The 14,035-nt window shown below is 43.9% G+C and overlaps 1 protein-coding gene across 1 annotated transcript; it reads right to left on the bottom strand.

The window, feature by feature from the left end:
• Positions 1 to 1,111: 1,111 nt before the first annotated feature.
• On the bottom strand, positions 1,112 to 1,660 carry LOC148694653 (U-box domain-containing protein 12-like). Its single transcript, XM_088698284.1, has one exon. The coding sequence runs from the start codon at positions 1,658 to 1,660 to the stop codon at positions 1,112 to 1,114; it is 549 nt and encodes a 182-aa protein (XP_088554410.1).
• Between the last annotated feature and the right edge of the window lie 12,375 nt (positions 1,661 to 14,035).

Below are 14,035 nucleotides of genomic sequence, written 5' to 3'. Positions count from 1 at the left end.
GCAAGCAGATGTGAGTTGACAAACTTTGTTTTTGTTAATCACATTCACAGGCAGCAGCAGAGGCAAGCAGATGTGAGTTGACAAACTTTGTTTTTGTTAATCACATTCACAGGCAGCAGCCATGGCGGAAGTGCAGAAGCAGCCAGAGCTTGAAGCAGAGCGTAAGGCGTTGAGTTTGAAGACCGGCTAGTCGTTTGACAGCGGTCAATGAAGCTCTTCGTTGATTTTGATCATGGTGGCCAGGGTGACGAGCTCAAGGTAGTTAGTGGATGCTGTTGCTGCGTTTTGGTGAGATATCCGTTGTGTTTTTTTTTTTTTTTTTTTTTTTTTTTTTTTTTTTTAGTGCTGCAAATGCCTCCATCGGTGGAGATGAAGAAGGAACACTCCGCGGGAGGAGTTGACAGCGGCAAAGACGGCAAGGATGGTTGCTGCTGCAATCGGTGGAGGCGTTGACGGGCAGCGAACAAGCTACTGTTGGAGTTTGAGCTCCATTTGCTCCTCCACCACTGAAACCTCTCTGCGTTCTCTGCTTATTCACCCCAATGGCAGCTATCACCGCAGTATGCGTCCATCTCTTACCTTTCAAGCACATCCGTTGCGGTAGAGACTGCAAGGATGAAATCGAGGAGAATTTCTCAAGACACCCAACTCCCCCCTGCACAGGAAAACTATGGTGAACAGAGATGGTGACTTGAGAAGCGAAAGGTGACGGGATCCATGTTGTGGACAATGAAGGACTTGAAGTAGATGTCGAAGATACTGAGCATGTAAACGGCATAGTGAACTACGTCAAGCACTACCAGCCATTTCTCTTTCCTCTATAACCATGTCCGTCGTGGATCTCCACCTCAATAGTGTAGCCGTCGTTGTTTATCAGGAAGATGATGGTGTTCTGCCCATTTCGGATCATGGTGGACACATCTTGAGCAGTCACCTAGAAACTCCCGTCACCGATGAAAGCAATCACGCTTCTCAGGAACAGTCCGAGCATACTCAAGAGTTGCTCCAACCGACCAACCGATTCATCCATATTGCATTTGGAACTCATACCCGCAACCAGCCGGCAATTTCAGTTTCTGGCAGTTAAACTATGAGTCCCCTGTCTCAGCAATCACAGCAGATATTTCACGATGGCGACGAAGACTTCAGAAACCGAAGGCAGGCGGCAGGCGGCATTCTCTTTCGCTGTGGCGGTCCCCGTCTTGAGCGACCGAACCAGCGGCTTGATCGCTCCCGACGAAGCGATGAGCTCCTTATTCTCGTCGCACAGCGAGAGGTTGAGAATCGCAGTGACACCGTACTCCTGGAGCTGGAGATCAGACGACGATAGGAGCGAAAGCAAAGGCTTAATCGCACCGTTTCGGGCGATTTTGAGCCGATTTTCGGACTTGTTCTTGGCGAGGAGCCTGATTTCCATCGCCGCCTGCTTCTGCTCCTCAGTCGAACCGGCCTCGAGCACGGCGACGAGCTGTTGAATCATATCGTCGGAGTTGTCGGAAGCGCAGGCAATCAGAAGCCGCCGGCTCTGGGACGATGTCGTCGAGAACTCACCGGATCTATCGCTGTTACACTCGCTGAAAGCAGAGGAGTTATCGCCGTTGCTCAGATCACTGAAGTTCCTCCCCATGTAACTGAAATTCGCTGGATTTTCCGTCTCCATATCTGAAATTCCGAAATTTCTCAGACTTAAACGAATAAAACCGTTACCGAAAACTAATTGAATCGGCGAAGTTTGGTCCGATTCGGGTTCTGATTCGGATTTGGTGGTTGGGATTGTTCTGAGATGGGTTGTGGCCGTTCATGGCTGCGATGGTGGAACTTTCACCTTTTTCTTTGCTTTTGTGAAAATAAGAAGAGCCAAGTCTTCTTTCTCTTCCTCTGCAAAAAGCTGAAGCAACACCAAGACAAAGAACAAATTATAAACAATAAATTTATACCTAGTACTTTTACTCGCTTTGCCGTGAACCCACCTTTTACCGTGTTTCGATTTTTTTTTTTTTTTATTTTATTTTATTTTTTTATTTTATAGTAGAGAATATATATATATTTTTTTTTTCTAATACATAGTAACATATGTATTTATTATTTTTTTTATTTTATAGTAGAGAATATATATATATTTTTTTTTAATACATAGTAACATATGTATTTATTTTTTTTATTTTTTTATTTTTTCTTTTCTTTTCTTTTGTAATAAAATTGACTTTCTTTAATGAAACATTTATTTATTTATTTTGATGTGACTGTACTTGAAGTTTTGAAGTTTCAAGTTGCCTACGTACTCTTCCAAAGAAGAGATCAAGTCATAACGTAGTTCAAATGAGTGATGGTTTTTTTTTTTTTTTTTTTTATGATGATTTTGCCGTACACAGTTTATGCTCTTGCGGGCCAGGAGCGTGGCGCGTTTGCTTTAGGGGTAGTAGCGCTTCAAAAATCTGCCGTTGATGGGGCCGATCTTCAACCCGTCTTCTGCCGTGATTAAGTAGGCGCCATTGGTGTAAATCTCTTGTATTACGTAGGGTCCATCCCATTTTGATGTGAACTTGCTTTTTGTCTTATGGGTTGTAATGATAGGCCTACGCAATGCCAGCACGAGATCTCCGGCTTGGAAAGACCTTGGGCGGACTTTCTTGTTGAATGCCTTGGCTAACCGTGCTTGGTAGCATTCCAAGTGTTGTTGAGCTTCGAGCCTTCTCTCATCCAGCGCTTCCAACTCCTGAAGGCGCAACTTTGCATTTTCTTCATCAGTCAAGCCTTCTTGTATAGCCATCCTTAGTGAGGGGATTTGACTTTCAAGCGGTAGAACAGCTTCTACGCCATATACGAGAGAATAAGGTGTAGCTTGGGTAGGAGTCCTATGTGTAGTCCTATATGCCCAAAGTGCTTCACTTATTCTTTCATGCCAGTCTCTCTTTGTTCGGCCAATTACCTTTTTCAGGAGGTTGCACAGCGTCTTGTTGAATGCTTCTGCGAGGCCGTTGGCCGGAGCATGATACATGGAAGACTTGTGCTGCTTGAACTTGTATTTGTCGCAAAGCTCGTCCACGAGTCGGTTGGAAAACTGCTTTCCATTGTCCGTGATAATGTAGCGAGGCACCCCATATCGGTGGATGATATGCTCCTTGATGAAACGAACAACAGTTTCCTTTTTTACTTCCCTTAAAGGTATGGCTTCAGTCCACTTAGAGAAGTAATCTGTTGCAGCTAGGATGTAAGCTTCCCCTGCAGATGACTTTGGCGTAATTGGTCCTACAACGTCCAATCCCCATGCGTCGAACGGCCATGAAGCAACTGTAGGGTGTAATGGTTCAGGCGGTTGATGTATGAAGTTGGCGTGGAATTGGCAGGCTTGGCACCTTTTGGCGTGTTCCAGGCAGTCCTTCACCATGCTCGGCCAGTAGTAACCCATTCTTTTAAGCTGGAAATGTAGCTTTGGTCCAGATTGATGTGCCCCACACATACCTGAATGTGCTTCTTCCATGGCTTGATTAACTTCTTCCTCACCTAGGCATCTCAGGAGCAGTCCTTCAAAAGAGCGTCGGTAGAGTGTTCCTTTGTAGTAAAGGAAGCGAGGTGCTCGTCGACGTATTTCGGAACGGTGTCTAAGATCATCTGGAAGCTTTCCGTGCTCTAAGTAGTCGATCAACGGCTGTCTCCACTCTTCAGCATCGACTGGAAGTACTGAGATGACATTTGTATCATCTAGTGACATTTCATTAACGAGAGGAATCACCCATCTTTGGCAAACTGGCACGTCTGCAACTTCATCTTTTCCTAGTGTCATATGATGCGAAATTTATACGCACACAAATTAAACCCTCTTTTCGTCAAATTGTAGTATATGTATAAGTAGGGATCGTTCTGGACCGGGGATTAGGAGGGATTGTTAATCACTTGGATTTGACTAAAAAAAAAATGTAAAAACACAAAATAAATGTATTTCTAACTAATCTAACACTTTAAAATAAATGGGGGATTGGTTTTGGACGAAATTAAACTAAAATAGAAACTTGGAAACAAAACAGATTGTACAAACGAAATTGATGGAATAGAATGAAGAAAAACTAGTTAGAGGGTTCCTTATCCACACATGAACATAAGCATATAATTTGACTCCCAGTTATGACTTCAACAAACGATGAATGACAATGCTCCAAGTTAATTAGGTCCGCTTAAATTAACCTTCAGATTTCCCTAGATTCATTGGATTGAATGAGATACGCATTACAACCAAATTATTCCTAATCAAAGTCTCTCACATGGAATACGCATGATAGAGACATTCAACAAAGATCATTAAGTTCAACGGAAATCATAAACATTGACTAGGCATTCATAACTATGGAATACGCATGTTAATCCAGCCTAGGGTTTACTAAACACAATCGTGACTAGCGATTTTTACTACTCATGAATATAAGTTCATAACGATTAAGTGAAATTCCCTTATATCCTAGCATCAAGTCTTAGGCATGCAAATTAAGTGTCGACCCTCAACCCACATACATAAACAAGTTCTTAATCAAAACAGAAAAGTAACCCACATCTAAAGTTCATGAATTCATAACTGGAGTAAATCAAATCATAACCAACATATGTCCATGGCTTCAAATTCGCCTCTAACTAAAAAGAAATTAGTTTCACATGTTTAACATAATTGAATAACAAGTTAAATTAAACATGAAAACAGAAACAAGAAAAGAAAGAACAAATGGATGGAAAGTTAGCTACGGGGTTCATCTCCACATATGTTATACTTGCATAATAAAACGATTTCCAATTGCATTTCAACAAATCATTAATTCTCAACGCCCCGGGTCAATTAGGTCCGCTTAAATTAACCGTCAAGTTTTCCTTAAGTTAATGAATTGGATGGGTTAGCGCAACGCAATTCACAACATTCTCCAAAAGTCCTTTACGTGAAAAGCACAATAAAGATACAATCAAAGATCATTAAGCATCATGAAAACTTTAAGTGTTGACGAGGCATTCGTTACTATGGACTACGCATGAAACTTATGCCAAGAATTTATTTAACGCGATTGTTTATAAGCAACCTCCACTACTTGTGAATATAAGTTCGTAACTATTAGGTGAAACTCACTTATATTCTAGCGTCATATTGATGCATGAAAATTAAGCGCGCATTCTTAATAAACATTCATAAATAAGTTATCAATCAAACGGTTAAACAAATTGAACCACAACTTATGAAACGCAATTAGAATTAATCAAATCAAAATGCAAGCATAAACATATATTTCGAATCACCCCCTAGCTAAAGGGGGTTTAGTTTATTATAACTTTGAAATCAAAGAAATACCTAAACATTCCAACAACTCAAACTTGAATTGTATGAACGTTTAGGCACTCTTCTCTTCCATTCCTCATACGTACAAACAAAGAGAATTGAATTTAAACATTGAAATCAAAGAAACACCTAAACATTCCAACAACTCAAACTTGAATTGTATGAACGTTTAGGCACTCTTCTCTTCCTCGTTGTTGTAGCACAAGGTCTAAGGATAGTTTGATGGTGTGAATGGTTTGGGGAGTGGTGTTTGGATTAATAGGGAAATGGAAAAATGGTGTTTGGATTACAAGGGAACTCACGGCAAAGAGAAGGAATGGAAGTGTTTGTGGTGTGTTGTGTATGAAATGAGATGTCCATGAATGAATGAATGCAAGGGTATTTATAGGAGTAGTGGAGGGAACATATGGCTATGTCATTTGTAGGTGAAGTAGGTGGATGTTGTAGGTGAAGTAGGTGGATGTTGTAGGTGAAGTGGATGTTGTTGGTGAAGTAGGTGGATGTTGTAGGTGGATGTTGTAGGTGAAGTAGGTGGATGTTGTAGGTGAAGTGGATGTTGTAGGTGAAGTAGGTGGATGTTGTAGGTGAAGTAGGTGGATGATATGTTAAGTGATAAGTGATAAGTGATATGATATGTGGTTATGATATGATAAGTGGTTAAGTGGTATGATATGTGGTGATGATAAGTGATAAGTGCATGTGGTTTAACTAATGAAGGAAATGCATGTGCAATGACAATGTGTTAGAATGGATGTGTGTTATGCATGGCATGATTGGGATTAGGAAAGGTTTAAATGTCCTAAAACTAAAGAGAACAAGGTTCCAACACTTTGGCTCCAATTAGGTCTTCAATTTTGTCCAACACTTTGGCTTCAAGCATAAGCTATCCGTCCTTAGCCCAAAAGTGCTCCAAAAGTCTCCAAAATGCATCTTTTTGCTCCTTTTAGCCCTTTGGACCTACAAACACACGAAAATAGCTTAAAGTACTAAAATAACTAAAGAAACATAACGTAAATGTACGAGAACAAGCCATTTAAGTCGCATAAATATGCTCCTATCATCAGACTTGAGGCTAGATTGGCGAGAGCGTCTGCCATTTGATTTTCCTTTCTTGGCACATGTTCTAGTGTCACAGCTTCGAACCTTTGTAGCAGTTGGGTCGCTAGCCGGAAGTATGGGACGAGATCATCTTTCCTCACCTCATATTCAGTTAAGAGTTGATTGATTATGAGCTTGGAATCGTCATATACCTCAAGAGCTGTGATTTCCATGTTGATCGCCATTTGGAGCCCGATGATCAATGCTTGGTACTCAGCAACATTGTTGGAGCATAGCTCATTCAATTGGAAGGAGTAAGGTAGTATGTGCATTTGTGATGACATGAATACTACTCCTGCCCCTGCTCCGTCTGCTCGTGCGGATCCGTCGAAGAACATCGTCCATGTCGGGAAGATGTCGATGTAGAACACCTCCTCGTCAGGCAAGTCATCTGAGATTTTCCAATCAGCCGGGATTGGATGATCGGCAAGGAAGTCTGCTAGCGCTTGTCCCTTGACGGCTTTAGCTGGGACGTAGATGATCTCATATTGATTAAGAAGCAAAGCCCATTTAGTGAGTCGCCCTGTCAAGACTGGCTTAGTCATAACGTATTTGACGGGGTCGGCTTTAGCAACCAAGTGGATGGTGTAAGCATGCATGTAATGTCTGAGTTTCTGAATGGCAAACACCAAAGCGAGGCACATCTTTTCTATTGGGGAATAGTTCAACTCAGCGCCGGTGAGAGTTCGACTGAGGTAGTAAAGTGCTCATTCTCTTTGGGATTCATTCTCTTGCGCCAAGAGTGCTCCGATTGAACTTTCCTGAGCAGCAATATACAATATGAGTGGTTTCCCGGGCACAGGTGCCCTCAGGACAGGTGGACTTGACAAATATTTCTTTATGCTTTCAAAAGCATTATGGCATGCTTTGTCCCATACGAATGGAACATCTTTCTTCATAAGGCGACTAAACGGTTGACAACGCCCTGCGAGGTTGGAGATGAAGCGTCTGATGAAGGCTAGCCGTCCTTGTAGACTTTTCAGCTCGTGCAGGTTTCTTGGCTCGGGCATGCTTTGAATGGCCTTGATCTTTGATTGGTCTACTTCAATACCACGGTGCTTGACGATGAAGCCGAGGAATTTTCCAGAAGTGACGCCAAACGCACACTTTAACGGGTTCATCTTGAGGTTGTATTTTCGCAGCCTTTCGAACACTATTCGCAGATCCTTCAAGTGTTCTGATCTTTTCTTCGTCTTAACCACCACATCATCTACGTAACATTCTATGTTTTTGTGTAGCATGTCATTGAAGATTTTCTGCATTGCGCGTTGATACGTAGCTCCAGCGTTCTTTAGACCAAAGGGCATTACCTTGTAGCAGTAGATACCTTTTGGAGTACGAAAGGCTGTTAGTTCCTCGTCTTCGAGGGCCATGCGAATTTGATTGTACCCAGAAGAGCCATCCATGAATGATAATGCCTCATGGCCAGTGGTTGCATCCACCATGATTTCAATGATTGGCAAGGGGAAGTCATCCTTTGGGCAAGCATCGTTGAGGTCCCGGAAGTCTACGCAAACACGTATTTGTCCTGATTTTTTAAGGACAATGACGATGTTGGAGATCCACTTGGGGTATTGCACTTCTCGAATAAAGCCTGCTTGGATTAGCTTGTCGATCTCGACCTCGATTTGTGGGATAAGCTCAGATCGATAGCGTCTTTGAGTTTGCTTTATCGGCCGTGTTCCAGGCCTGACCGCAAGATGATGAACAGCGATGATAGGGTCCAGGCCGGGCATTTCTTTGTAGGTCCAGGCAAAGACGTCTTTGTACTCTAACAACAGCTGATAATACTCCTCTATCTCGTCTGTACTTAATAATGCACTTACGAAGATAGGCTTTGGTTTCTTGCTTGTACCTAAGTTGAGTTCCTTGAGATCATCGATTGTGGCTTGCCCCCCATCTTCGAGCTGTGGTGGTGCAGCAGTGACATCTTCCTCGGGGATTTCGTCTTCTTTACCTTCTTGAACCGTGACGTGGAAAACATCTTGGATCTCCTCTTCGGTGCTGTCTTCTCGAGCTTGTCGGCATAAGGATTGTCTGGTGTTCTGGGAGAGGCGTTCCTCGCAATCTTCATAGGAAGGAGCCTTGACCGGGTAATTGAAGAAGTTTTCTGGGAAGAGGTCGCACATTGTGATGGGGATGGACGATCTTTGTGTCAAAATTTCATTATCTCCAACACTTTCACATTGTTCTGGAGGTTGACAGGAGCTGTTTTGCCCCCTTTTCGACTGATAAACTTGTGGACAAGATGGTTGCTGCTTGTCCAATTTCTTCGAAGCGATCTTCGAAATGTATTCCTCACAATCTTCATAACAAGGAGCCTTGATCGAGAAATTGAAGACATCTTCGAGGAAGAAAAGATCCCGCATGAACGATCTTTGTGTTGTAATTTCATCATCCTCAACATTTTCATGTAGCTTTGAAGGTTGACAGTAGCTGCTTTGCCCCCTTTCCGATTGGTGAACTTGTGGACAAGACATATGTTTCTCGTGCAGCTTCTTCGGAGTGACATGAATCCATCCTTCATCTTCACTTGACTTGACTGACATGGTTTTGGAGCATGCCCCAGCGGTTGAGGTGAAGACTTTGAGTCGAAAGAGCCAGAAGTGACATCTTTCTTAGGGATTTCATCTTCAGTGCCGTTCTCTTGGGTTTGTTGGCATGAAGATTTGCCAGTGTGGACGATGATGCGCCTCCTTACCTTTAGTGGTCCTTTTGTGTCAACCTCTAGGATTGCTTGGCGCTTCATCCTTGAAGGAATCAAGCTTCGAACGTCGTCCTTTTCTCCTAACCCATTGAGCTTTTCTTCCTTTGGTGTTGTCTTCCTTTTTCCAAAAGGCTTCCCATTATCTTCAAACCTTTCTGAAGCTGATCGTCGCAGAGGAGAGATAATTGTGTTGCTTTGTTTCTTAGGCTTTAACAACCTTTCAAAAACAGAGCTTTGGGATGTCGGCGCGTTAAGCCTCTTGAAGACAGAGGTTCGGTCTTGACCACCAATGCGATTAAGCACTGAAGTTCTGGAGCTTGACTGGCTCATCCTATCGAAGACCGACGTCCGAGGGGAGGGTTTAGGCTCTTCTTGGTCTTGTTCAATGCTCATGCTGACATATTGAGTGCTAGTGTTTTTCGCTTGGCTTGAAATCATCACATGTGCATTTGGTGTGAAACCAAGTCCGGCTTTGTTGTTGTCAACTCCGTAACCATGCTCCTTCAACTTCTTTTGAGTTTTGGTGAGGTTACGTTCTTCGTCATTGACAGTGTTTGAAACCTTCTTTCCAGCCACCGCAGAAGAAGCGAAGTCGTACCCGGCCTTTGACATGAGTTTGTAGGTGTTAAGGTCGAAACCTTCCTCGGTCCTCTTGGTTGGAAGAAAGCTTGATTCCACCTTCTTTGGTAGAGCTTTTATGAAGCCTTGTGGTAGTCTTGCGGCCTTAGCACCCCCTAGCTGTGTCAGAGGCAAAACTGCATTCGTCTTGAGCAACTTCACGTTATCCGTGTGCCACTGTGTGTCGGCTTTTCTAGTTTCGAATGGAGATTGACCATTCTTTCTTCTTGACATCGGGATATACCGGAATATGGGTGCGTTCGGTCCTTCTGACGGCATCCTACTCCCTTTGGTTGTTGCAGGTTTAGCAAACTCGTCATCATCTTTGCTTGAAGATGGCCCGGCCTGCTCTTTTTGTTTTTTAGGCATGGCTTGCCACTCCTGCTTTTTAGGTGCTGCTCTGCCCGTGGATTTGATCTCTTCCGGAAGGGCTTCGGGTACCGTCTCTTCATCCATGTAGAACTTGGCATCTGCAAAGTGTGATTCGGCTTCGGTGAATGGCTTGGTATCACCTTGGATCACCTTCACTCCTTCTCGGTAAAATTTTAGGCATTGGTGAAGGGTGGACGGCACTACCCCATTTGCGTGGATCCAAGGTCTTCCTAAGAGCAAGCTATAGGAAGTTCTTGCATCAATCACGTGGAATATCGTGCTTGATTTGAGCTCTCCCATGGTCATCTCTACTCGGATCATGCCTATCGCCCTTTGTCCTCCTTGGTTAAAACCCTGGATCAGCAGACGGCTCAGGGATAGTTCATTCACCTTGATGCCGATTATGGTCATTGTTGATTTTGGCATGATGTTTATGGCCGACCCACCATCCACAAGCATGCGGTTGACTTTGTATTCCTTTATGTACCCGGAGACGAAGAGAGGACGGTTGTGAGGCTTTGATCCCAACAGTAGGTCTTCGTCAGTGAAGTTAATTACGTCATGGGTGGCACAACATGTGGCACATTCATGTGGCTGAAGCTTCGAGCCTTCGTCGTTACTTTCTTGCACTTCGTGGTCGTCGGGACCTGCCAAGACTGCTGCTAGTGCTCTTCGCATCTTTTTTGGCAATGGTAGCGCTTCCTCGATGCTAAAGTGTGTTGGCAGACCTTCTCCAGGTGTAAGGGTCTTTTCTACCTCAGTGGCGATAGCTTTGCCTTTTGAGGGCTCTTCTATTTCTACTTCAACCATGTGACAGGCCACGGTAGTGCACTGTTGGAAAAAGTCATTCGGGAAGTACTCACGCAAGGAAACGGGAATGCGTGGCTCCTGCTCCATAGGTTCCCTAGCATATGTTGTTTTATTATGCTTTATGTTTCTTTTAGGCTTCGCATTGTTGCGGCCGTGGTGATTTCTTCTTTGTTCCACCTTTGGCTGTATGACTTGTGGTCTTGGTTTCCTTGTCTTTTTGTAGGTTACCAATATCCATCCTTCTTCATCATCAGCATGTGTATCTTGGTCGCTTCTCTCCAATGATGGTTGTGTAGGAGGTGCCGTGCAACTTAAGCATTCACGGGAACGGTCAGGTGTCATTTGGAGAGGCACAGGGTTAAACGATCCAAACGCAATTGTAGTGGTATGCGTTGCGGCCGTGTCCTCAAGGTCGAGCTCAATTTGCCCTTGTTGTGCTAGCTTCATGATGAGTTCTTTGAGAACGAAGCACTTGCCAACAGGATGGCTCACAATACGATGGTACTTGCAGTACCTATGATCGTTTGTGCGATTCATTTCTTCAGGACGCTTGCATTCGGGTAGCTCAATCACCTTTTTTTCCAGCAAGTCATCTAACATGGCAGCCATGTCAGAGTCAGGAAAAGGGTACGTTTTCTGTTCCAACTCTCTCTCAAGGTGCTCTTGTATCTGTCTTGGGTGCGAGAAGGCTCACTTGTTTTTATCTCCTTCGCTTTCTTCTTGGAGGAGATCTTGATGGGCGCTGAGGAGGTCTTGATGGGCGCTGAAGAGGTCTTGATGGGGGTAGTGTTGACGGTGAAAGCTTCCTTAGCGGGCTTCTTCCCGGTCTTGTCTACATTTGGGGCGAATACTTTCTCCTTATTGAAGTTAGTAATTGGCTCCTTTTTCCCATGATTAGCGATACTCAGCTCCATGTCGTGGGAACGAGTTGCTAGCTCTTCGAATGTTCTTGGTTTTATACCTTGGAGGATGTAATGTAACCCCCAGTGCATGCCTTGAACGCACATCTCAATGGCAGAGGTTTTAGAAAGCCGATCTTTGCAATCCAGACTTAAGAAGCGCCATCTATTTATGTAGTTGACGACAGGTTCATCTCTCCACTGTTTCGTACTGGTCAGCTCTAGCATGCTTACAGTACGACGAGTGCTGTAGAAACGGTTGAGGAATTCCCTTTCTAGCTGGTCCCAACTGTTGATAGACTCAGGTTCGAGGTCAGTGTACCAGTCAAAAGCGTTACTTTTCAGCGAACGCACGAACTGTTTGACGAGGTAGTCTCCCTCTGTCCCAGCATTGTTGCAAGTTTCAATGAAATGGGCGACATGTTGCTTCGGGTTGCCTTTTCCATCGAACTGCATGAATTTTGGGGGCTGATAACCCCTTGGCATCTTTAAAGCATCAATCTTCTTGGAGTAAGGCTTTGAGTACAGTACGGAGTCATGCGAGCTTCCTTCGTACTGTGTCTTGACAGTGCTTGCGATCATCTCCTGTAGCTGCTGGATAGAGAGAGATCCCATGAATGCCGTTGATTGGTCTAGCTTCAGCTTCTCTTCAAATTTCTCCACTGGTGGCTCCTCTTCTTCGTCGTCTTCTTTCTTTAATAGGCCAATATTTGGGTCGACTTTCACGTCGGGCAGCGCATCTAGTTGGTTGACAAGTGCGGCAATCTGCAAGTCCTTCTCTTCCACAGTCCGTGTGAGCTTTGCGATTGCTTCATTCATCTGAGCTAGCTGCTCCTCGATTGAAGTTGCTCCAGTGGTCATGACTTGCATGGTTGTACTACCGCTCGAATCAGCGTCGGAGAGTAGGGACTCTGAGTATTTCCTCGGGCTTTCCCCCTTTGATGCCCTTAGCGAGGCTAGGGTGATCACAGGCTCGTACCTCAAGTGCTCTTGTTCCTTTGACAAAGTTAATGCAGGGGCGGAAGCTGCAGCAAAAAGAGCTCTTGCCTTACTTCGGGTTATGATGCCCGAAATATCACCACTTGCGGCGATGATGTTCTTGTTCTTTGCTTTGATTGCAGGAACAGCTTGATCCTTTCTTGATGCCATTTGCGTTTTTCGATGATTTGAGGATAGAGATGAGAGGTAGAGAAGTCCCACTGGGCGTGCCAAATTTGTAAACACGAAAAGTTCCTGAAACAAGAAACAAGAATACCGTGTACAAAATATATTTTATGTTTAATGATTTTGGGGTTACAATCTCTTTGTAATTTGATCCTCTGATTCTATCTTCGTAGAGTGTAGGTTTGTGGATGAGCTGTTGATCCAAAGGGCCGTCGGGGCTTGATCTAGGGATGAACAGTTGATGAACGGATCTTCGAGGGCTTTTGAGCTTGATCTTGAAGACTGGGTGTATGGATTTCTTCAAGGGGCCGTCGGGGCTTGATCTTGAGGGTTGATGGATGAGCGGATCTTCAAGGGCTTTTGGGCCTAATCTTGAAGACTGAGTGTATGGATTTCTTCAAGAGGCCGTCGGGGCTTGATCTTGAGGGTTGATGGATGAGCGGATCTTCAAGGGCTTTTGGGCCTAATCTTGAAGACTGATTGGATGTGTGGATTTGTTGAGGTTGTTGATCCAAAGGGCCGTTGGGGCTTGATCTTAGGACGAACGGATGATGAACACTTTCTTCAAGGGGCCGTCGGGGCTTGATCTTGAGTCGGCGGAAGTTCTTCAAGGGCCGTTGGGGCTTGACCTTGAAGGAGGGTTTGACGAAGAACGAAGAGTGTTTTCTTGATCCTTCGGGATTTTGCTTGAGAGCTTTAGAGTTTCAAGGCTTCAAGGTTTTGGTGTGATGTAAATTCCCTTCTTTCTTTCTTTTCTTCTTCCTTTCTTTTCTTCCTCAAATGAATGCCTTGGCTTCCTATTTATAGAATTTCAAAACTTGATTTTTGGATTTAAATAATCAGATGAAATAAATCATTTCTGCTAGATATTGACACGTGTCCTATTTGATGACCTTTCCAATTTATTTCGATTTTTCGTTGAGTCACACGCTACATGTAAAATTTATGTGACACGTGAGCGTTGAAATTTTAATTATTGGTTAACATTCATTTCACCGAAATTTCGATGTCTACAGCTGCATTTGAATATCTTCCGTGAATTAGGGTTGTTGGCAC

Source organism: Pyrus communis, chromosome 8 (genome assembly GCF_041283825.1).
Source record: "Pyrus communis isolate YQ-2024b chromosome 8, ASM4128382v1, whole genome shotgun sequence".
NCBI classification, from domain to species: domain Eukaryota; kingdom Viridiplantae; phylum Streptophyta; class Magnoliopsida; order Rosales; family Rosaceae; genus Pyrus; species Pyrus communis.
The sequence above is the reverse complement of the archived record's forward strand: the minus strand, read 5'-3'. Positions and strand labels throughout refer to the sequence as shown.